Here is a 22,168-nt window from a genome sequence, read left to right on the forward strand (position 1 = left end):
TAGTGTCTCACTTGCTATAGGATTTTTAGCCAAATACCTTGGGGATTCATGAAGAGAGCTGGGTGCAAGGGCCCCAGAATTCCAGTGGGCACTAGTTTTCACTGTTAAAACTGATGGCAGGGGCTCACCTGGTGGCGCAGTAGTTAGGAATCTGCCTGCCAGTGCAGGGGACACGGGTTCAAGCCCTGGTCCGGGAAGATCCCACATGTCGTGGAGCAACTAAGCCCATGCGCCCCAACTACTGATCCTGCGCTCTAGAGCCCATGAGACACAACTACTGAGACTACGTGCCACAACTACTGAAGCCTGTGCGCCTAGAGCCCGTGCTCCGCAACGAGAGAAGCCACAGCAATGAAAAGCCCGTGCACTGCAATGAAGAGCAGCTCCCACTTGCCGCAACTAGAGAAAGTCCGCGTGCAGCAACGAAGACCCAACGCAGCCAAAATAAATAAATTTATAAAATAGATAAAAAAATAAATTAAATAAATTTAAAAAAATATATAAAACTGACGGCAGCCTCGGTACCCAGGAGGGGAGAGAGGAGGCCGGAGGGGGCTTTGGGGCCTGGAGACCTCATGGTCTAAGTCAAGATTGCCACTGGCTTCCAGACCTCTGCTGCCTGATACCGCACATCTTCTGGTGTTTTCAAGAGAGGATAGAAGTCTAGATTTTTATTTGAATGTGCCAGATTTTCAAATGTTGGCGAACGAAATAGGTCTGGGGATTCGACGTGGCACAAAGGCCAGCACTTTTGCAACGTGTAACGTAGAAACGTCTCCTAAAAAACATTTCCTTAGCAAAACAGCTCCCTCGCACCTTCTCCGAGGGCCAGTGATGCTCTGTGAGCTGCCGGCTCTGGGGAGCCCCGGCTTGGGAAGGACTACTAGGCTTGGATGAGGTGAAGGGCTGGGGGAGGGCTGGGGGAAGGGCTGGGGGAGGGCTGGGGGAGGGCTGGGGGAGGGCTGGGGGAGGGCTTGGGGGAAGGCTGGGGGAGGGCTGGGGGAGGGCTGGGGGAGGGCTGGGGGAGGGCTGGGGGGAGGGCTGGGGGAGGGCTTGGGGGAGGGCTTGGGGGAAGGCTGGGGGAGGGCTGGGGGAGGGCTGGGGGGAGGGCTGGGGGAGGGCTTGGGGGAAGGCTGGGGGAGGGCTGGGGGGAGGGCTGGGGGAGGGCTGGGGGAGGGCTGGGGGAGGGCTGGGGGAGGGCTTGGGGGAAGGCTGGGGGAGGGCTGGGGGAGGGCTGGGGGGAGGGCTGGGGGAGGGCTTGGGGGAAGGCTGGGGGAGGGCTGGGGGGAGGGCTGGGGGAGGGCTGGGGGAGGGCTGGGGGAGGGCTGGGGGAGGGCTTGGGGGAAGGCTGGGGGAGGGCTGGGGGAGGGCTTGGGGGAGGGCTGGGGGGAGGGCTGGGGGAGGGCTGGGGGGAGGGCTTGGAGGAGGGCTGGGGGGGGGAGCTGGGATCCTGCCGAAGACTCAGGGCTCCCTCCCTGGATTCAGGACGCCAGCCCACCCTTCTGCTCCAAACCCAGCTTTATGGAGGCGGAAGACTGCGGCCGGGGCACCCCCCTACCCTGAAGATGTCATCTTCCGAGGCCGCGGACACAGCCTCCTTCATGGCCTTGTCCAGCTCCTCCTCGGCGGTCAGGTCCCCGGAGATGGCCCGGCGGATCTCGGGCCCGAGGTCATGCAGGGTGCGCAGACCAGCCTGGAGCCCAGGGGGAGGATGCGTGAGGGCCCTGGTGCCCCACCTGCCACCCACCCGCCCCTGTGCCTCTCCCCGCAGCAGGCCAGCCTGCGGAGGTCCACAGGGCATGAAGGCATGTTGGGAGGGGCTGTTTCAGGGGTGTCAGCAGACCCCCCGGCCAACTCCCCGAGCTCTGCGGGCTGCGAGGCCACAGGAGGGGAGGGTCACCCCTGCAGCATCCCCCTTGGGGAAGCCTCAGGACCCTCAGGAAGGGACCCGCCTCCAGCCAGCCCGTGAGAGCCCCGGACCTGGCAGAGGCGAGAGGAGGGTGCCAGGCCCCCGGGGGGCGAGGGCCCTCACCTGCAGGGACAGGGCGTTCCTCTGGGGGGGCTTGCCCACCAGGCCCTGCTCTTTGCGCTTCTTGAATTTCCGGAAATACTCTTGGATCAGGAAAGTAGCGTAAAACTTGCCCACCGTGACCTCATCATCTGAGAGCAAAGGGAGGACAGGGTGAACAGGGCGTGAACAGGGGGGCTGGCCAGGCGTCAGGAACCTTTTGTCAGCGTCCACGCCTTCTTAAGTTTTCTCAATTAAATTTTTTGGAAGAGGCTCTCCATGCACGTGGTTCAAAAAGACAAAAATATACAAAAAGGTGTGTGTACAGTGAAGAGTCTCTCTCCCCACCTCCTATCAGATAACCTTTCTCTTTTGTTTCTTATTTTCCCAGAGATTCTTTATGCAAATGCTTCCTGCAAATAAGCAAATATATTCCTACCCTCTCTTTTTTTCACAGAAAAAGTAGCCTATTGTCAAACTTACTTCCCACCTTGCATTTTTTACTTAACTGACCTTGTTGATTAACTCTTTTAAGATTCTGAAGCTCCGGGTGCCCACTGATAATCGCCCAGTCCCCTAAGGGCTAGCGTTCTGCTTAAGGGTTGGTGGGAGGGGTTGGTGGGAGGGGCGCAGGCCCCCCATCTCGGTCGGGGCTTTCTAACCCCGCGGCTGGGCTGCTCCCCAAGTGACACAAGACAGAATCAGCCTCCGTCTTGGGGACGAAGTGGGTGGTGAGAAGCGAGTGGGGCCCCGAGGGGAGCAGTTCCTGCCCCACGAGGAGCCCCCCCTGCCCCATCTTCTGGTTCTTGGGGGAAGATGGGGCGGAAGGCCTGGAGAAGGCTGCTGGGATGCATCTGGGGGCTGTGATGGCTCCCCTGCTCCTAGCTGTCTCGTGAGAGTAGCCAAACCCACAGCTGCTTGCCTTCCGTCCGGACGGCAGGGGCCCCAGCCCCAAGTGGAGGGGATGCCTGAGCCCTGTCTGCCGTGAATCGGGGAAGACTGGCTCTGGTGGGAAGGGTGGCCCCCTTGGACCTGGGTCCTGAATCCACAGGGCTCTCACCACCAGCCTGGGGTCAGCTACTCAGCAGCTGAGAACCAGCTCCTAGAGCAGGTGTCACAGAACCGTGATGAGGATTAAGGGACGTGGTGCGTGTGACGCCAGGCCGCGTGGCGCCCATCCCCAGGCCTGCCTTCCTTTCGGGGGTGGGTCTCGTCAGGGGCAGCACCCCCTCTTAAGGAGTGTTTTGGGAACGTATGGGACTTTCTCAATGTCACTGCGATTGTCACCATGCTTTGGGGATGCTGCTGGCGTGAACGACGTGGCTCTGGACGTGTCCCGAAAAGCACGGTGAATACTACCTTGGCACGCTGCCAAGGCCACGCCAGACGTCTGTGGGGGGACCTCCCGCTGTAACCACCTGAGCTAAGACCCTCACTCGGCTCCACGTGGGACCTGCACGGCTGTGATATTCCAGTTTCCCAGGAATATACCTGCTGTTTAAGTGGATGGAAGACCACTTTGTTTTGTTTCAAGCTGAGTAAGAAGGGTGCACATTTCAGAAAACTGTGTCCCTGACGGCATCGCTCCGTGAATGTGGTCCCCACGGGGCTGGACCGCGATCAGTCTGCACTTACCCCACGTGTGTGCCCAGAGCTGTCTGTACTTATTTAAAGATAGCCCATAAGCCCGTACTTACTTCAAAAAGACAAACGCAAAACGTCAACGATGTCAACACTGTTTGTTTCCTTTAAACACAAACTTATTCATAACAGTGGGTGCAGACGAGCCTTGGTCAGTTAACTAGAAATTCGGGCCCCTGAGCTGTCCCTGAGTATTTATTTATTGAAAAACATTTGATGATAACATATTTCACATTAAAGTGTTGTACCCATACTTTGGCAACTGTATACGGAGGACAGTTGACAGAGTCGACAAACACTGCCCCGGGAGGAACAGGAAGGGGCGTCCCGGGGGGCTCCTTCTCCAGGACCCCATCATTCCTAGAGCACCCAGCCCGGCAGGTTATGGGGAAAGCTCCGCTTTGCAGAGTTTCCTTGAAGTTCTGCCAAACCTCCAGGCATCGGGGGGCCTAGCTCGGCCTCCTCTGTGACCTCAGGCTTGGACCAGGCTCCAGCCCGAAAGGGCAGGCCTCCCGCAGCCTGGACTCAGGACTCGCATAGCCCGGGGTGGGTGGCTCACCTCCCGCAGGCGGAACCACCTGGTCCAGCAGCTTCATGCTGGTCCGCTTCCAGATCTTCTTGATGATGGCCCGCAGCTCCTCGTTGGCCTGTTCCAGGTTCCCTGTGGGGAGGGAGACGCAAGGCCGACTGACCAGCTGCCCCTGGGGGCCTCCCGTGGGCTGGTCCTGCTGTGGGAGTGGTGGCCGCGGCCCGCGGGCTCTGCCTGCAATGGCTCTGGCCCGTCAGCCCCATCATCCTCCCCCCGGGGCTCCCGCTGTCCGCCTCCGTCCCCTCTTGGCCTCTCTCCCCTTCCTCCCTGCCTGCTGCTTGGTCGCCAGAGCAACCCTGCACCCACTCTGTGGCCCTCCTTCTGCTTGAGGGGGCCCCTGAGACTGCTGGAGCTGGATCGAGCTGGACGGCCACAGGGGCTCCCCCTGGGCCGCCAGAGAAGTGTGGGCGACTGGAAGGAAGTGTGGTCCCTCCGCAGACCCACGTGGGGCGTCCACGCTCGGGGGTCTCTGTGTCAAAGCCCTTTGCTGAGTCTCCTGCTGGGAGAAGGTGGCGAAACCTTGGCGTGGAAGCAGAAACCAGAAGACGAGGGTCCCGAGGTTGGGGGCTTCTCTGGGTCTCCTTTCTCCACTGGCAAAACAGGCTTAATTAGGTGCCTCTCTGTGCGCCTCTGGGATACTGGCCTTACAGCCCTGGGAGAGGAAAGCTGAGACCCGCAGCCGTAAGAGAGGACCGGGGGGCTGGGTCTAACACACCCCCAGCTCTCTCCCGCCACCACCAGGTACGCGCCCTGCATGGCCCCTGGAACCGTGAACTCGGGGCCTTACCCTGTGGTCGGGTTATGTTATACGGCGCATGTGCCGTAGGATGGGGAAGCTGTCCAGTGGGGCCTGAGCTAATCCCAGCAGTGGACTAGCTCTTCACAAGGAGAGGGTCCTTAGGGGCAAACTCCCAGTTATAAAATAAATATGTCCTGAGGATGTAAAGTACAGCGTGACAGCATGGGGACTTCAGTTAACAATACTGTACTGTACGTGTGCAAGTTGCTAAGAGAGTAGATCTTAAAAGTTCTCATCACAAGAAAAAAATTGTAACTGTGAGGTGATAGATGTTAACCAGACTTGTGGTGAGCATTTTGCAATAAATACAAATACGGGATCACTATGTTGTTCATCTGAAACAAATGTAATGTCACATGTTAGTTATGACTCAATAAAAAATCATACAAAGCAAAAAACAAACAAAAGTAATTCATGACGGGGGCCAAAGACAAGAGAGTCCTCCGTGGCTGGGAGCAGGGCAGGTGCAGGGCTGCGTGTGGGGCTCGGGGGCCTTGGGGGCACAGCCGAGAGCTGGTCCTGCACCTGCAGCGAGTGAGTCTGCTGACAGCCTGAGCAAGTCGGAAGTGGACTCTTCCCCGAGCCCCGGGAAGAGGACACGTCCGGGTCAACAGTCTGGTTTTGGCCTGGAGGCCCCATGGTTGGACTCCAGACCTTCAGAGTGGGAGGTGCTGTGTGGGTGGTGACACGGCAGCGGGCGAGCACAGCGGGCTCAGAGGCCGGCGCCGGGGAGGTGGCCGGCGGGTCCCGACACGTGTAGCGGGAGCCCTGATTGACACGATGCTCAGATACACTCGTCTTCCGCGGCGGGCTCAACAGTGCCCCCATGTTCACACCCACCTGGAACCTTAGGCGGCCTGTAGGTAGAAATCTTTGCAGGTGTATTAGCTGAGATGAGGGCGTGCTCATTGGGGGAGGGGACGACATTCATCCAATGTGACTGGTGTCCTCATAAGAGGAGGGGATGCAGAGAGACGCTCAGAGAAGACAGCGGGGGGCGGGCGGAGACGGAATCAGGGAGCGGAGAAACCCAGCTAGGTGCCTAGGGGGCCCAGCACTGCCCGCACTGCCAGCAGCCGGGACAGGCCGGGAGGGGCCCCGTCCGCGCCCCCAGAGGGACCCACCCCGCTGACCACTGGCGCCTCGCCTTCGGACTTCTGGCCTGACTGTGAGAGAATGAATTTCCGTTGTTTGAAGCCCCCAGTTTGTGATAATTTGTTACGACAGACCTGCGCAATGACACATCTTCCAAAAGGGTCTGTCACTCTTCTCCAAGCCTTAATTCATTCTCACCGTGAGCTATGTAACCTCGAACTTCCTAACCCTTGCTTCATGTCTTCTAAGTGCTTCAGGACATCTTCCTTCCGTATCCTGGGTTGATGGGGCCTGGGACATTGCTGGTTCTCTCGAGCAGGCGCTAATTTCTCTCCAAATACCCCAGCTCACAGTCTGCAGGGTGAGGACCGCGTGGCATTTAGTCTCCCGGATTTAGATGCTTTCTCCAGTTTCTTTGTAGTTGCTTCTAAGAACTCAGCTTTGCCTCCCGGACTTAAGGGTTTAACACGTTGGTTGCAGGTGGGGAGGGTGCCTGTCTCTGGTGAAGGTTTGCCTTGAGTTGATGTTGTGGGCCCTTTGGGAACTATTCCTTTTTTTCTTTCCTTTTTTTCTTTGGCCGTGCTGCGTGGCATGCGGGATCTTAGTTCCCCAACCAGGGATCGAACCTGTGCCCCCTGAAGTGGAAGTGCGGAGCCTTAACCACTGGACCGTCAGGGAAGTTGCCCTTTTTTCAGTTTTAAATTGTATTTTATGGTGGTAAGAACCCGGAACGTGAGATCTACCATCTAGCAGGACTTAACGTGAAAATGCAGAATTCTGAGCTACAGGGGCGGTTGCTCCTCGGCAGACAATGTCTGCGTTTGGAGTTTCCTTTGATTCTTGGCTTGACTGGTCCCCGCGCGGCTGGCTTCTCCCCTGGTCTCGGGACACTGTTTTCTCAGGATGGGCTGTGCGTGTCCGGCTCTAGGTTGAAGAGTCTTTGTCTGGGACTTGGTTTGCTCTGACGAGCATCTTGACGGTGCTGAGTCCTGGCTCCAACGTCAGCGCTTCTCGTTCCTCCACGGGATGAAGATTCATCTCCTCACTTTACATCAAAACTTAAGGACCACAGCACGTTCCTTCCAGGAGTCTTTCCAGCTTCCCTCCTTGAAAAAGAAAACCTTCCCTCCTGGAAGGAACCATAACCACAGTCATGGTGGAAAGTTTGGAAAAGTAAAGGAAGAAGGTAAAGGAAGTGAAGAGAAGCGTCTGATTCCACCGCTCACGACAATCGAGGCTAACGTGTTAGCGAACTTCCCTCCAGGCTTCCCCCCGGTCACACACACGCCTACACAAAGTGTGTGTTCCATCCGTTTGCGCAGAAATAGGCCTGTTTACCCGTTTCAGGTTGAGTTACGGCCTTGGCTGCCGAGAGCGTATTCTTCAGCCTTAGTTTCTTCTTAGTTCAGCAGCAGAACTTGAACTTCTACAATTTTTTTAAAGATTAGCTCATTATTTTGACAGGCACCTTGCTGGCCCTGTTCTTTTCCTACATCTAGGATGTTTCTGTTATTTTCTGAAAGGATTTAGCTGAGAGAAGGCACCTCCTGGCTTGTCCACTGAACTGAATGCCACACATCCCCCCACCTTTCTCGTTTTACAACCGAAGAAACTGAGGCAGAGAGAGACTCGCTGACCGTCACACGATATCAGGGTCCAGTCCCCTGTTGCCCCGCCCAGGGCTCCAGCCTCCTGAGGCTCTGAGATCCAAACGTCAGAAGGCAGAGGCGACACTGCCGGTCCCACCTGAGTTTTCTCTAATTACTGCGCCGGTGGGTTTCAGACTTTGCTCACGTGAATCCCCCGCGGCTGGTGCAGGATGCACGTTCCGAGTTCGGGGCGGGGGCTGGGACTCAGCGTCTCAAACAAGCCCCAACTCTGCGAATCGCAGGAGGAGGCTGGGAGCTTTGGGGAAGCAGCTGCATCTCGTCAGTTGCACCTGCAGCCTTTGCAGCTGTGAGGACAGCGGGTCATCGAAGCCAAGCTGCTGGCCACAGGTCCCTGTCGTGCAACCTGGAAGACGGTCCCTCCCGCCAGGCAACACGGGGGAGCACGGCCCCCCCCGAGGGAGCCCCGTATGAGGAGCACGGGGGCTCTGACCCCCACCTGCCGGCTGGCTGAGCACGTGCCTGCAGGCGGGCGAGGGCCGACCTCAGCTCCAGTCACCACGTCCGCTCTGACCCCTTCCTGATCGACACAGGAGTTTAACTTGCAAGGACGGTTGAACACTTGAGACCCACTTGCAGCAAGTGAAATCCCACTGTGATGGGGCTCAGCCCCGCTTCAGGTAACACTCATCTCCTGCTCTCTGAACTACACCCAAGGACCCTGAGGTGTCCCCCAGGATGAGCTCTAAAAACTACAGGCAAGGAGGCCGGTCAAGGAGCAAAGGGCACACGAGCAGACCTGGCACCGCTAATACCCCAGAGGTGACAGTTACTGCCGGGCTGAGGCTCTGACACCCCGCAGGAGCCGAGCTGGGCTCCGGCTGGTCCACTAGGTCTCCCGGTGGCTCTCCCGGGGCCCCCGGATGACCTTACCTTCCGTTTTGATCCTCAGGGCCGTCCGGACCAGGGCAAACAGGGTGGCGTTGAACATGACCGTCCCGTCGCTGTTCAGGGGCATGTTCATGGAGACCAGGCGCTGGTGGGGGAGCAGAGCTGGTCATCACAGCAGCCGGCTCCTGAAGGACCCTCCCGCAGAACCCCCGAGGCAGGAGGATGCCGAAGGGGGGGGGGGCCTCGAAATGCGTGTGCGTGTGTCACGCGTGTTCCCTTCAGAGTCTGAGAACGCACTGTGGGAAGGACCCCTAACGCCTACTCTGGCTCTGGCTCCTTTCTTCAGGCTCATAAAATACTGTCCTCATCCCCGTAGAGGCTTGACGTCCTGACCAAGGTCACAGAGGCATCTTCCCTCCCATGTCGCGTCTCCCACGAGCCCAGCTCATCTCTTACTTTGCAGGCCACGCGGTGAGGGCACAGCTTCCCAAAGCCCAGGGGGGGCTGAATCCTCCGGAGCAGGGTCACCACATCCAGGTGCTTGATGCGACCCCTAGAAGAGGAGGAACGGGGGGAAGGTCAGTGCGGCGGTCTCGGCCAGTAGCCCAGGACTCAAGCACTCAGGGCGGGGGATCCCCCTGCAGAAGGGACTCTCCACGGCTGGACCCGAGCGATGAAGCTGGTGCTGAGCTGCAGAACTGCAGGCAAAACTCCAAAACCAGTATATACACGTGGTTAGGATTTTAAGGAGCAATTTTCCATCAGTGCTATATTCACGGTGGAAGGGATTTTAGTAGGCAACGAAATTCTCAATATTACTCCTGCTTCAGTGAACCAACCGTCTGACCAAACGGTATTTCCAGTGTCAACCAAACGTGGTGGCTGGACTGATGGACCTACGGCAGAAAGGCAGGCAGGATCTGCCTGGCCCCGGACATCCTGACTCGAGTCCCTGCTGGTTACTCCGACACCAGGCCCTCCTGTCCTGTTCAGCTGAGAACAGCAGGCGTGTTCTTCACTCAGCCAAAGCCCTCCCATCGCTGGCCCTGACCCTCGACCCCTGTGGCCCGTGCAGGTCAGTGTTTGCTGGGGATCCGCCCCGTGCTAACCCGCCTTGACCCGCTCCCACAGGTGCGGTCACGCAACCCCCTGCGGCTTTGGGGGTCGGGCTCCCCTCTGGGGACTTACTTGGCTTCAGGATCATACTCCGCCCAGATTCGCTTGAATTCGTCCAGGTGGTGGGGACCCAGAATGGACCAGTCCCTTGTCAGGTAGTCAAAGTTGTCCATGATGACAGCTACGAAGAGGTTGATGATCTGTGGAGAACGGAGAGCGCGGGGAGATGCCCTCGGAGGCCCTTCCAGCACACGCGGTTAGCAGGCCACGCGCGGCAGAAGCCAGTGTTTCTGAAGACGCCCAAGCGGCACCACTGAAAACACCGGCCCCCGGCACGTGGCTCTCTTGGATGAGGACCTGACCCAGCTCCCCTTGGGTTTGTGCAGGTGAACCCCCGCTGTGGGCTGGCAGCTTCCCTCACACCCAGCTGGCAGGCGGGGCTGCCAGGGACGGGGGTGACTGTCCACCACCCTCCCCTTGCCCCTTGTCAAAGTGCCAGAAATGTTTAAGGGGCCTCCTGTCCTGGGGACGACGCCACCACCACAAGGGCTGAGAACGGACGAGAAGGATGCTGGCTGAGCTCACTCTGGGCCAGCTCCGCCCCCTCCCTCCAGTGCGGCTGGGCCGTCCCAGGGACACAGCCCTCTAGGCCGGCCTCCCCGATGGGGCACCCCCGAGCGTGAGCTGCAGAGACGCAGGGCGCGGCTGGCCCGGGACTGCGCGTTGGCCACCCGAGGCCGCGGGCCCCGCCCGGCTCACCAGAAAGGCGCAGAGCATGTAGAAGCTGATGAAGTAGAAGACGGCGAAGCTGCTGCCGCAGGGCGCCTCCCCCTCGGCGCTGCTGCCCGGCTCCGACTCGGGCGCGCACTTCTTGCCCGGCATGCAGGCCAGCATGATGTCCTGCCACGCCTCCCCGGTGGCGCACCTGGTGAGAGACCACGCCCCAGAGCGGCTCACAAGGCCCCTCCCTCTCCTCCCTGGCGGGGGAACCGCTGAACTGAGTCTGCGGTTCGTCAGCCCCCCCGTGCTGACACATCCACTACATAGGAAAACATACAGCATCGCTCTGAAGGTCCGAAAATTTTCTGTGAAAGATAACAAGCTGTACCTTTTCTGCAAAGTCCCTCCTTTTGCAATCCATGTGAAGTTTTGAGATTTAGCCATTTGGATGCATTTTAGCTCTGGTTCATTCATCCTTTGTGGCAGATCCTCTATGAGTATACCATTAAAAAGCCCCACCGCCCTGTTAAGGCTTTTCCTTTCTTTGCTGTCTTGCCGTCACGAAGGAGCCTGCAGTCACCACACAGGGCCGTCAGACGCCTGCTTCGGGGTGGAGCTGCCGGTGGACGGCGGGTGTGTCCTCACCGTACTGAGCGCTGCTTGTTCCCCAACGGCGTTCCTGGCGTCACTGCCCTACAGACTCGGCAGCTCTTTCCTCAGCTTTATTGAGGCAGAATCGACAAATAACACTGCAAGCTAGAGCGTAGATCATGACGATTTGATTGATGTGCACATTGTGAAAGGATTCTTCCCACCTAATTAACACATCCATCCCCTCACAGATTTTTTAAATTTTTTCTTTTCTTTTCTTTGGCGAGAACATTTAAATTCTACTGTCTTAGCAAGTTTCAGTGATACGATCAGTGTCATCAACTATGGTCACCATGTTATAGGTTAGACCTCAGACCTCATCCACCTTATGGCTGACAGTTTGTGCCCCTTTAACCAGTCCCTCCCCATCCCATGCCCCCCCCCCCCAACCACTTTTCTATTCTGAATTTAGACTAGTCAACTCTTGGTATTAGTGAATTTTAAAAAATGTTGCTCGGACTTCCCTGGTGGCGCAGTGGTTAAGAATCCGCCTACCAATGCAGGGGACATGGGTTAGAGCCCTGCTCCGGGAATATCCCACATGCCGCGGAGCAACTAAGCCCATGCGCCACAACTACTGAGCCTGCGCTCTAGAGCCCACGAGCCACAACTACTGAGTCCGTGTGCCACAACTATTGAAGCCCGCGCGCCTAGAGCCCGTGCTCTGCAACAAGAGAAGGCACCGCAATGAGGAGCCCGTGCACCGCAACGAAGAGTAGCCCCCGCTTGCCGCAACTAGAGAAAGCCCGCGCACAGCAACAAAGACCCAACGCAGCCAAAAATCAATCAATCAATAAATAAATAAGGTTGCTCATATGATGGGTGTAAAGTGATAACTCACTGTTGTTTTAATTTGGTTTTAAAATGATGAATAGGCTGAGAACTTCTATTTCATCTGCTGAATCTCAGGTTCGTGTTTTTGCCCGTCTGTCTCATGGGCTATTTGTCTTCTTGCTCATTTGTGGGGCCTTTAAGCTTTCTTTATATTAATCCTCTGTCAGTTACACACACTGCAAGCAGCGTCTTCAGTCTGTGGCTCGTTTCCAGCTTTATTGATGGTGTATTGTGATGAATCCAAGCTTTACATTTTAATGTGGTCAAATCATAATTTTTCTTCTGTTCTGTGCTTTTTACAACTTGTCTAAAAAATCCTTCCCTATTCTAGGCCATAAACATATTCTCCAATATGCTCTAAAAGGCTCAAGTTCTGTTTTTTATAATCATAATATCCCATTAATATGGAATTCACATGGGGCCCCATACGAGGTAGAAATATGCTGTTACTTTTTCTGTCTAGATAACCAACTTTCTTAATACAATTTATTGAATAGTTCACCTTTACCTCTTGACATAAATCACATTTCCGTACGTGTATGAGTCTTGTGCCAGCCTCTTCGTTCTGTTCTATAGGTTTATTCATCTGTCTTGACTTCAATGTACCACGCTGTCTTCATCACTCCAGGTTTGCAGCAAGTCTTGATCTCACACAGAGAGTCAGTGCTTCCAGCCTGCTGTCCTGCAAAGCTGTCCTGGCTTTTCCCTTTCCTTTTCCTTTTCGATTCCACAGACACATTAGAATCAGCTTGTTGAGTTCTATGAATAATCCCACTGAGACTCTTACTGGAATTGCATCAACATATAGATTAACTAGAGGAATTTGACGTCTTTTTGCTATTAAGTCTCCTAACCATGAACCCGATCCAACTCTCCATTTATTTAGGACTTCTAAAATGTCTTTTAATAAAAGCTTATAATTTCCCTATATACATCTTTCGTTAGATTTTTTTCTAGGTAGTTTACTTAAAATAAACAAATAAAATGTTGCTATTATAAATGGTACCTTTAAAAAGTTATATTTTCTGTTTGCAACAGATGTGGAGAGAATACTATTGACTTTATATATAGAAGATCTGCTGAACTCTCTTATTATTCTGTGGTTTCTCTTTTATAGTCACATAGCAACCGGCTTTTTAAAAGATGTTTTATTTACATATTTTCTTTTTAAAATTGTGGTAAAATACACACAACATAAAATTGACCGTCTTAACCATTTTTAGTGTACAGTTCGGTGGCATTAAACACACCCACGGTGCTGTCCTACCGTCACCACCATCCATCTCCAGAACTCTTTTCATCTCGTAAAACTGAAAATCTATGCCCCTTAGACAGTAACTCTCCTCCCCTCCCCCCTACGCCTGGCACCCACCATTATACTTTGTGTCTATGATTTTGACTAAGTACCTCATGTGAGTGGAATCATACAGAAAACTTGTCCTTTTATGACTTCTTTCACTGAGCATAATGGCCTCAAGTTTCATCCATGTTGAAGCAGGTGTCGGAATTTCCTTCCTTTTTAGGGCTGAATAATGTTCCACTGTGGTGTAACCACGTTTTCCTTTTCCATTCTTTTGATGGACCTACAGCTGATTCCGTGCTCTAGCTATTGTGAATAATGCTGCCATGAACAGAAGTGTGCAAATATTTCTTTGAGACCCTGCTTTCAATTCTTTTAGGTATATACACACGCAACTGGAATTGCTGGATCACATGGTATTTTTAATCTATTGTTAATATTCTGAGGAACCGTCGTACAGTTTTCAGCAGTGGCTGTTGCCATTTTACGTTCTTACACGTAATGCACAAAGCTTCCAACCTCTCCACATTCTCATCAGCGCTTGTTTTTCTGACAGCAGCCCTCCTGATGGGTGTGGGGTGCTAGCCCATTGTGGTTTGGGTTTGTATTTCCCTGATGATTAGTGATTTTGAACATTTTTCCCTAGGTTCATTGGCCATTCACTTATCTTTTTTTGAGGAATGTCAAGTCCTTTGCCCATTTTTAAATTGGATTGTTTATTTTCTTGTTGTTGAGTTTGGCAATCAATTTTTTTGGCATTTAATTTTTTCTTCTTCTCCAATTCTTACCCTTTGGTTTATTTTTCTCGTCTTATTGCATTGGATAAAACTTGCAGTATCATGTTGAAAAGTGATAGCTTATGAGCTCATTTATTATATTTACGGATCAGCTATTACCTGTTACGGACTGAATGTATGAGTCCCCTCAGAGTTTGTATGTTGTGGCCCCAAACCTCAATGTGACAGCATTGGCAGGCACTTAAGTTTAGATCAGGTCATGGGGCCGGGGCCTCATGATGAGATTAGCATCTTTATAAGAACAGGAAGGGAGACTGGTGCTCTCCTCTCTCTCCACCAAGCGGGGACACGGTGATAAGGCCGCCATCTGCAGGCCAGGAAGAGGCTCCCACCAGGAACAGAATCATGAAACCTTGATTTTGGACTTCCAGCCTCCAGAAATGTGAGAAAGAAATGTCTGCTGTTTGAGCCACTCCATTTATGGTGTTACAGTAGGCTGCCCACACTAGTACATTATCAGTACATGAAAGTGATTGTTTTCCTTTGTTAATTGTCACCTTCCTGGTCCTTTTAATTGTTATAAAGGCTTTTGAGTTGCTTTGCTTGGGTTTTCTAGTCGGATTAGCCTGTTCTCTGTAACCAAAATAGTTATGTCTACATATTTTTATATCTCTAGTTCTTACTTTCTTCTCTTTCTTATTGGTATCAGCCGTATGTTAGTCTTACAGAAAGAGGTTTCCTACCCATTTTTACTCCTGGAAAGTTTATGTAACATAGGAATGATTTATTCTTTGATATTTTGGCAAATAGCAAACATAAATATATTGGATCTAGCCTTTTAGAGGACTAAAATTTTGACCACCTTTTCAATTTCTGTTGTGGTTAATTAAAAAAATATTCTTCTCAAGACAATTTTTGTGATTTCTCTTTTCCTATATAAAAGCATCTAGTTCGTCTAGATACTCAAATATATCGGCATTCATTTGTTCATAATATTCTCATCATTCTAAAAATCACTCCACATCTATAATTATGTTGCTTTTCTTATTCCTGCTGTTGCTTCTTTTTAAAAAAATTGAATTTGATGAAAGTTTGTCTATTTATTGGTCTTTTCAAAGAATCAGTTTTAGAGTTTATTGATGAATGTTTTTGTTTTATATTTTATTAATTTCTGCTTTTATTTTAATAAATGCATTCCTTCACACTTTGGGGTTATTTTCCTATTCTTTTCCCATTTATTCGTTTACTTGCTGTAAATTAAAAAAAAAAGTTAATTTTGGCTCTGAATTGTCCTTTGGCTTACTGGTGCATCTCATAAATTTAAGATAGAGCGTGGGACTTCCCTGGTGGTCCAGCGGTAAAGAATCCGCCTTGCAATGCAGGGCACATGGGTTCGATCCCTGGTCAGGGAACTAAGATCCCACATGCCGCAGGGCAACTAAACCCGTGCGCCACAACTACTGAGCTTGTGCGCCTCAACTAGAGCCCGCGTGCCACAAACTACAGAGCCCACGCGCCCTGGAGCCTGCACGCCACAACTAGAGAAGAGAAACCTGCACGCCACAACTAGAGAGAAGCCTGTGTGCCACAAGGAAAGACCCCGCGTGCCGCAACTAAGACTCAAGGCAGCCAAAAATTTAAAAAAACAAAAAACAAAAAACAAAACTTAAATAAATAAACCAAACAATCTCAGGCCCAGGCGAGGGGGTCTCATTAAAAAAAAAAAAAAAAAAAAGGAAGATATAGTGTGTTCACATTCTCATTTCTGAGTAGTTTGTAGCCTCAGGTGCGAGTTATTTAGAAGAGTGGCTCGAAACATTTAAGTGAACAGATTTTGGAGGGACTACTGGTTTTCTGGTTAATTCCTAATTTTTTATGCCCGTGCACCACAACGAAGAGTCGCCCCCACTCGTCGAAGCTGGAGAAAGCCCGCATGCAGCAGCGAAGACCCAGTGCAGCCAAACATAAATAAATATTTTAACAATTGTATATTTTCTGAGTTCTCTCTTTAATTAAATTTAATTAATTCTCTTGTTAATTTGTTCTGATTAATAATGACTTCTCCTCCTCCCCCCACTCCTTTCTAATTTGACAGATGTGCCAGGTTCTATAATCTCTCTAAAGACACAAATGATGCTTATTTTCAGATATTTTTCACCTCCCTATTCTTTTCCTCCTGATGTGTTCATTCATCTGTTAGGTGAGCGTGGTGACTTCTTTTTTGACATTGGTTTTCCCCCAGTACTTTGGGGTGACTGTTACTGCTCTTTGTGATCGAGAGTCCAGTACACAACTCTGTGGATCAAGTTCTCGTTGCAGGAGCATCTCTGGGGACCACGGAAGACAAGACAAGATGTGCTGCCAGGTGGAGTGGACAGGTAGCTTCTCTTAAAGGGTGAGTTCCCTTGGGGCCCTGCTCTACTTCTTAGACCCCAAAGCCCAGGCTGTGGTGGCAGGGCTCTGTTTTCAGCTTGTGGGCATCAGCAAACGCTCTCCAAACGCGGGCCACCAGCTGTCCTGGTGCCTGGCCCCTGTGGACCCTGAGCTTGGGGAGGCCCTGGCCGCTCTTGCCCCTTCACAGGCTCACCTGCTTTGGGATGTGTTTTCCTCCGAACCTGGTCCTTTGTCCATTGAATCCCATCTGCTTGCCTCCGCTGAAGACTTCCTCAGCACTGCTGGCTCAAAATGGCACTCTTTCTTGGCTTTTATCCTTCCTTATTCTTTCACAAACTATCTCCTGTCGTCAAGGACTTTAGGAAAGGCGAGGGGAGACCCATGTGCCCTGGCTCACGTGTGTCCAAATCCCATATTTAAATGCGGCTCAGGAGTCAACGTTGCTGTGAGGCTGTGGTTTATGATGGCCCCATGTTCTCACGGCTACCACCTGAGGGAGGGTGACGTCGGACTGATACTTAAGGGGACTGCCATTCTGACTGAACACATTTTGAGCAATAACGGTTTGTGGGCTCGGGTGTGGGGAAAGGATTCCACAGAGCACAGTGAAGGTGGGGTTATCTGATGGGGAGGGTCCCTGGATCTTCGGAAAGAACCCCAGGGGCCGGTAAGGGCTCAGTGCCTCTCCCAGCACCTTAGCACGGAGAGTACACGTGCTGGAATGGAATCTAGGCATCAGCAGGGACTGAGTAAACAGTTCTCATCACCACCAGCCCTGGACCAGGTGGGGGTCCCAGAGCCCAGGCTGTGACGAGCTGGATGGTGAGAAGAGCCAGGGGAGGGGCAGCCCAGGGGGTCACTGGGATCCAGAGGAGGAAGGACACGGGGCTGCCGCACGGACTCCTTCCCTCGGGGTCGGGCGGGACACACCCCGTCCCCAGCTGTACCTGTGGCCGTGGCCTCCCCAGAGGGTGAAGGCTGGCGCCGGCTCATCCGAGGGGGGGAACTAAGTGCTGTGGACGGAACCACTGAAACGGACAGTGGCACCCACTCCGGCAGCTGGGCTTGTCTGAGGAGGAAACTGAGGCTCGGAGGCATCCGCTGTCTCGCTCAAGGTCACTCAAGGTCACATAGCGAGTGTGCTGCAGGCCTGGCTCAGCTTCCAACCAGGGTGCTCTTGGAGTTCGATTCTGACCCCCTACTGGCTTCCAGGGTCAGCGGCAGGGGCCGTGTCCAGTGGTTATGAACGACAGTGAGAGGAAGGCTTCCCGGTCCCCCAGCCCCAGCTCTCGTGGTGCGCCCAGGCCAGGGCCGCGCCGGGCAGGCGTCCCGTGTGCACCTGTCCGCACCTGTGTGCACGCTCACCTGAAGAGCAGCAGCACGGCCTGGGGGAAGGTCTGGAAGTTGTTGTTCCTGTTGATCTCTGTCGTGTCATTCAGGGCGATTTTCCCGAACACCTGGCAGGGGGAGAGGACGGGGTCCGTGAGCTGTGGACAGAGGGGTCCTGGTTCCCACCCATCGTTCAACGGTCTCTTCAGGGGTCACAGTTCACCCTGGATGGGCTGGCCCATAAGCTGAACAGAGTCCCCTCTGTGACCTGGAAGGCCTCGCGGGGGCAGGTACCTGCTGCCCTGTCCAGCCCCTGATCCCAGGACCCCACTCCGGACAAGCATCGAAGAAAAGTGCCCTCGGCCCTCGGGACGGGCCCTGGGCCCAGCGGGAGCGGGGCTGAGAGGGGGTGGAGGCTGAGACCCCGACCCCGCATCTGTGCGGGGACAAGGCTCGCTGGCCTTCCTCTTTCTTTTTCCTTTTCTTTTGGCTGCAGATTCTTGAGACGAGTTTTCTTTCCTCTTTAAAAAATACTTTATTGAGGAATAATTAACAAATAGGCCCTTCGCATAACTTGGGTGAGTTTTTCCCTAGAGAGAGTGGAACCTGGGCCAGGGGCAACGGGGAGAGAGGGTCTGAGAGCTGTGCACCCCCAGGACACCGCGGGGGTGGGGGGAGAGGTCCAATTCCGGTGACCCTTCCAGCCTCAGAAGGAGGGGCGGGTGTCAGGGGATGCGGGCTGGGGGCCGGGCGTACCTGCATCCCGATGACGGCGTAGATAAAGAACAGCATCACGATCAGGAGGGCGACGTAGGGCAGGGCCTGGCGGGGGCACAGACGCCGTGAGGTCGGCGGGGCGCCGGCGGCTGGGCCCCTCCCCGGGCGGCGTCTCCTCAGTCGCCAGCTGCTGCCTGGCTTGGGGGGCACTTCCAGGAGCCCCGCAGACATTCTGGGCACTAAATGGGAGGAGCCTGAGCCTGGTGCCGACCCCTCCCCTCACCTGGGTGTCAAGCACCTGAGACCTGGGGAGGTCCGCCCAGGAAGGTGGGCTCTGAGCTCGGGGCTTGGCATGATGCTCCCTCGGTACCAACAATCTAGAAAGAGCAAAACACCCTCCCGCCACCCACCTGTCCTCGTGCAGCCGGAGGGCCGTGGGGGACACCCAGCAGCCCCCCCCCCCACAGCCGTAAGCTGCTCCGCCAGGTGTAGGAAAGGCAGGAGAAGGGGCACTAGACAAAAGCGAGACCCTGGGCTCACGCCCGTTTGCGCCACTGTAGCTGTGGGAGCTGGGCTGGGCTTAACCTCCCTGAGCCTCAGGGTCCTCATCTGAAAAATTGGGAGAAAAGCAACGACCTCGGGGGGTTTGGGGCCTGGCTGATTTAAGGCTCGCAAGATGCTTGGGCAGGGCCTGGCCCGCGGCCGGCCGGCCTCTGCGCTTTACTCTCTCGGTGTGCTCGCCGCCTCCTCCCCGGGAGGGGGCCTCGCGGCTCACGGGGTGGATGGAGCCCGCACACCACCAGGTGGCACCGCGGGACCACGGGCCATCCGGCCTGGTGGGCGCTCGGGCTCCACCTTCAGTGGCGCCCAGGAAATGTCGGGGGTGGGTGAGCACGTGGGCCCGGTACAGTCACCCAGGGCTGAGGCCGGGGCCACCGTCATTCTGCTTTCACAGAAGGAAACGAGTGCTCGGGGCAGAGAACTGGCCCCGCGGTGGGCAGCCCTGGGTCCACACGGGGCACACCAGGGTCCCGGGGGGTCCGGCTAAGTCCCTAAGCAGGTGCGGGCAGCAGACCCTGCTGAACCACGGCCGGGACGAGGGTGCCAGCCCCGGGCTGACAACACCCGAGTTGGGAGGGGTCATCGGGCCACCTCTGCCCATGGCTTTCAAACCTCTTCCACCCCCAAAACCCCTCTGTGCAGTCAATTCTCGGGGCAAATCCACAAAAGAGAGAAGAAAACAGCACGCTCGCAGCCTCCCCTCAGCTGGGAGCATCGTCCCAGGTGGGTACTGGGAGGGGGCCGGGGGGTACCTGGAAGGACTTGATGAACGTCCACAGCAGCGTCCGGATGCCTTCCCCACGGCTCAGCAGCTTGACCAGACGCATGACCCGGAAGAGGCGGAAGAAGGTGATGGAGATGCGGGAGTTCTCCTCCGCGTTCTGGGGCCGTTAACACAGCAGTTAACACGCAGGCGGGCGGCGGGGGCCGGCTGCACTCGACTCTCCCGGCGCCCACGGGTAGGCCCAGCCCCAGGCCTCTGAGGCGCCCGGCCGTGCCCAGGCCCTGAGCCTCTGCCCCAGCATCCCTGGTCTTAAGTCCCCCCCCGGGGCGGGGGCGGCAGGTGATTCCCTAGAAATTCCATCTGCTCTGAAATCTAGGCCGAGAGCCGCCTTGGTGCCCCTGCTGCCCTCCTGCTTGGCTCAGCTGAGGGTCCGGCGTCCCGAGCGGCACCAGCGCTCTGGAGGTCCTGGGGGGCGGGGGCTGCCCAGCCTCAGCACTCGGTGTGCCACCTCCCCCCACGGCTGTGGATGGGCCCGGGCCACAGCCCCTGCTGCCCCTCCGCTCCCTTCTGCCCTGGGCCCGCCGGCTGCGCAGGCCTGGGAGGGGTGGAGGCCCAGGCAGTGGAGCGTGAGCCCTGGACGGGTCTCCCTGCCGTGAGAGGACCGAGGGGTCCTGCTCGGGGCGGGTGGGCTCCCCAGGGGTGTCCTGGAGCGGGCCCGGGGCTGCTGGGCCTGGGGGAGCCTGGGGCCGGCGCATGCCTGGCCGGGGGTCGGGGGCCGGACACGCAGCCCCGTCACCCTCTCCTCCAGATCTGGGAACAGTCAGCACAAAATGACCCCCGACCCCCCTCCTGCCCACACCGGCCAGAGAGCTGGGTGGTGCCCGGGAGCTGGCCGGTTCCCCAGAGCCAGTGCAGCCCCCAGCCCCGTGGGCACCGGGAGAGAACGGACCTTCGGGCTTCCTGTTACGGCTCCTGCTTCAGGCCCCCTGCTTGGAGGCGCCTCCGGCCGGGTAGTTGCTGGGCCCCACGTGGGCCCCGATTCTCAACTCCCGCTCCTCTGGCTTCATTTCTGACCGTCTCCAGGTCAGATCTGGCCTGGCCACGCCTACGAAAATCCCACCAGCGCCCGAGCCCTCGCGGCTCCTGGTTCTGACCCTGTGACCGGGGCTCCAGGGGCCGCTCCCCTCACCCCGATCAGAGCAGGAGCCCCCTGAGGGGGCCGGGTTTTACACGCGCCAGCACACCCTGCTCCTCCTGGGGCGGGCTGCGTCTATCCTTCTTCTGAGCCAGAGCTGGTCCCTTGGGGCGGGCTGGTGGCTGGGGGCCGCAGGGGCTGGGGTGGCCCCGGCAGCAGGCCGTCTGGCCCCCGGGCCCTACCTGTCTGCATTTTGAAGTCTTTGATGCCCTTCATCTCTGCATTTCTGTCACCCGTGCACCTACGTGAAATTCTACTTTCTCTCCTTCAAAGGAGGTGGTGCTTCCCCAGAGGAAGGGCAGAGGAGGCTCAGGGCCTTGGAACTCGGCCGTCAGCCCCACTGTGCTCCGGAAGGGAGCCAGAAGAGAGCGTCAGCTTACACGGAACTCAGCTGGGCACCGAGAGTCTGGGAGGTTGGCGCCGCAGAGGCATCTGCATCTGACTCGTTAAAAAGCAAGACGCAAGCCTCCAGTCTGAGCTCGTCCTGGGTTCAGACGCCGCAGGTGCCTTACGCTCCACTGACCGGTGACACACGGGCAGCACGTCCAGGCTCAGCCCTTCCGGCTATGGTCGTGGGCTTCATCAGGAAACATCCCCACCGATCTTGCCTCTGTCTGCTGACCTCTGGGGTTCGGGGAATCAACCCATTCACCGGCCCTCCTAAAAACCCACGCTTGGCCCACGTTTGAAGTCTGTGACAGCAGCCTCTTGGAGACAGCTGTTCCAAGGAGACTTCAAGGTCACACCGGTCGGCCTCTCTATCACTTTAGCCAAAGATTCCTAGAGCAGAAGCGGCTCCCACCAGACGGTCTGCTGCAGTGAAGCGGGCGTGGCCTAGTTTTCATGCCCCTCACAGGTAACACTGTTGGGGTGATAGGAAATCCAACCACTCTCTGGGTAATGAACCCAGCTTCACCGCTTACTGGGGCCTTGACTCAGAGCTGGAGGACGGCCTGGTGACTAGGAGGACCTCCCCGTCTCTGGCTATGTCACCTCTCCTTCCTCTTTCCCAGAGGCCTCGCCGTGGCGCTCGTGGGCGCCCCACGCAAACCCCACGACAGATTCAGGGTGGGGCCGTCAGCCAGCGGAGTCCTCAGGACGTTTAACAGGAAATGGCCCTCGGGTCCGATTCTCTCCCCGTGGCTCATTAGACAGTCAAGGTCATGGTGAACCGCCACCCACAGGAAAGCTCTAGGATGGAGATGTCGCACGCGGCACTCGGCAGCTACAGACCAGGCAGGCAAGGCGCACGGCAGACAC

At 55.6% G+C, this 22,168-nt stretch overlaps 1 protein-coding gene across 2 annotated transcripts in view; it reads right to left on the bottom strand.

Moving 5' to 3' along the window:
* Positions 1-22,168, bottom strand: part of CACNA1C (calcium voltage-gated channel subunit alpha1 C) — a gene marked incomplete at its 3' end in the record, with an annotated part of 458,987 nt that overhangs the window by 8,737 nt on the left and 428,082 nt on the right. For both annotated transcript variants that reach the window (XM_082665273.1, XM_082665272.1), the window contains 10 exons: positions 19,742-19,870; positions 18,468-18,533; positions 17,748-17,839; positions 10,506-10,671; positions 9,819-9,946; positions 9,087-9,183; positions 8,673-8,775; positions 4,209-4,310; positions 2,033-2,160; positions 1,559-1,693 (listed from right to left, as the gene is read on the bottom strand). In XM_082665273.1, coding sequence (XP_082521399.1) covers positions 1,559-1,693; positions 2,033-2,160; positions 4,209-4,310; positions 8,673-8,775; positions 9,087-9,183; positions 9,819-9,946; positions 10,506-10,671; positions 17,748-17,839; positions 18,468-18,533; positions 19,742-19,870 — 1,146 coding nt within the window. The remainder of the gene's footprint in view (positions 1-1,558; positions 1,694-2,032; positions 2,161-4,208; positions 4,311-8,672; positions 8,776-9,086; positions 9,184-9,818; positions 9,947-10,505; positions 10,672-17,747; positions 17,840-18,467; positions 18,534-19,741; positions 19,871-22,168) is intronic.

This window comes from Grampus griseus, assembly GCF_964374135.1.
Source record: "Grampus griseus genome assembly, chromosome: 11".
Taxonomy (NCBI): domain Eukaryota; kingdom Metazoa; phylum Chordata; class Mammalia; order Artiodactyla; family Delphinidae; genus Grampus; species Grampus griseus.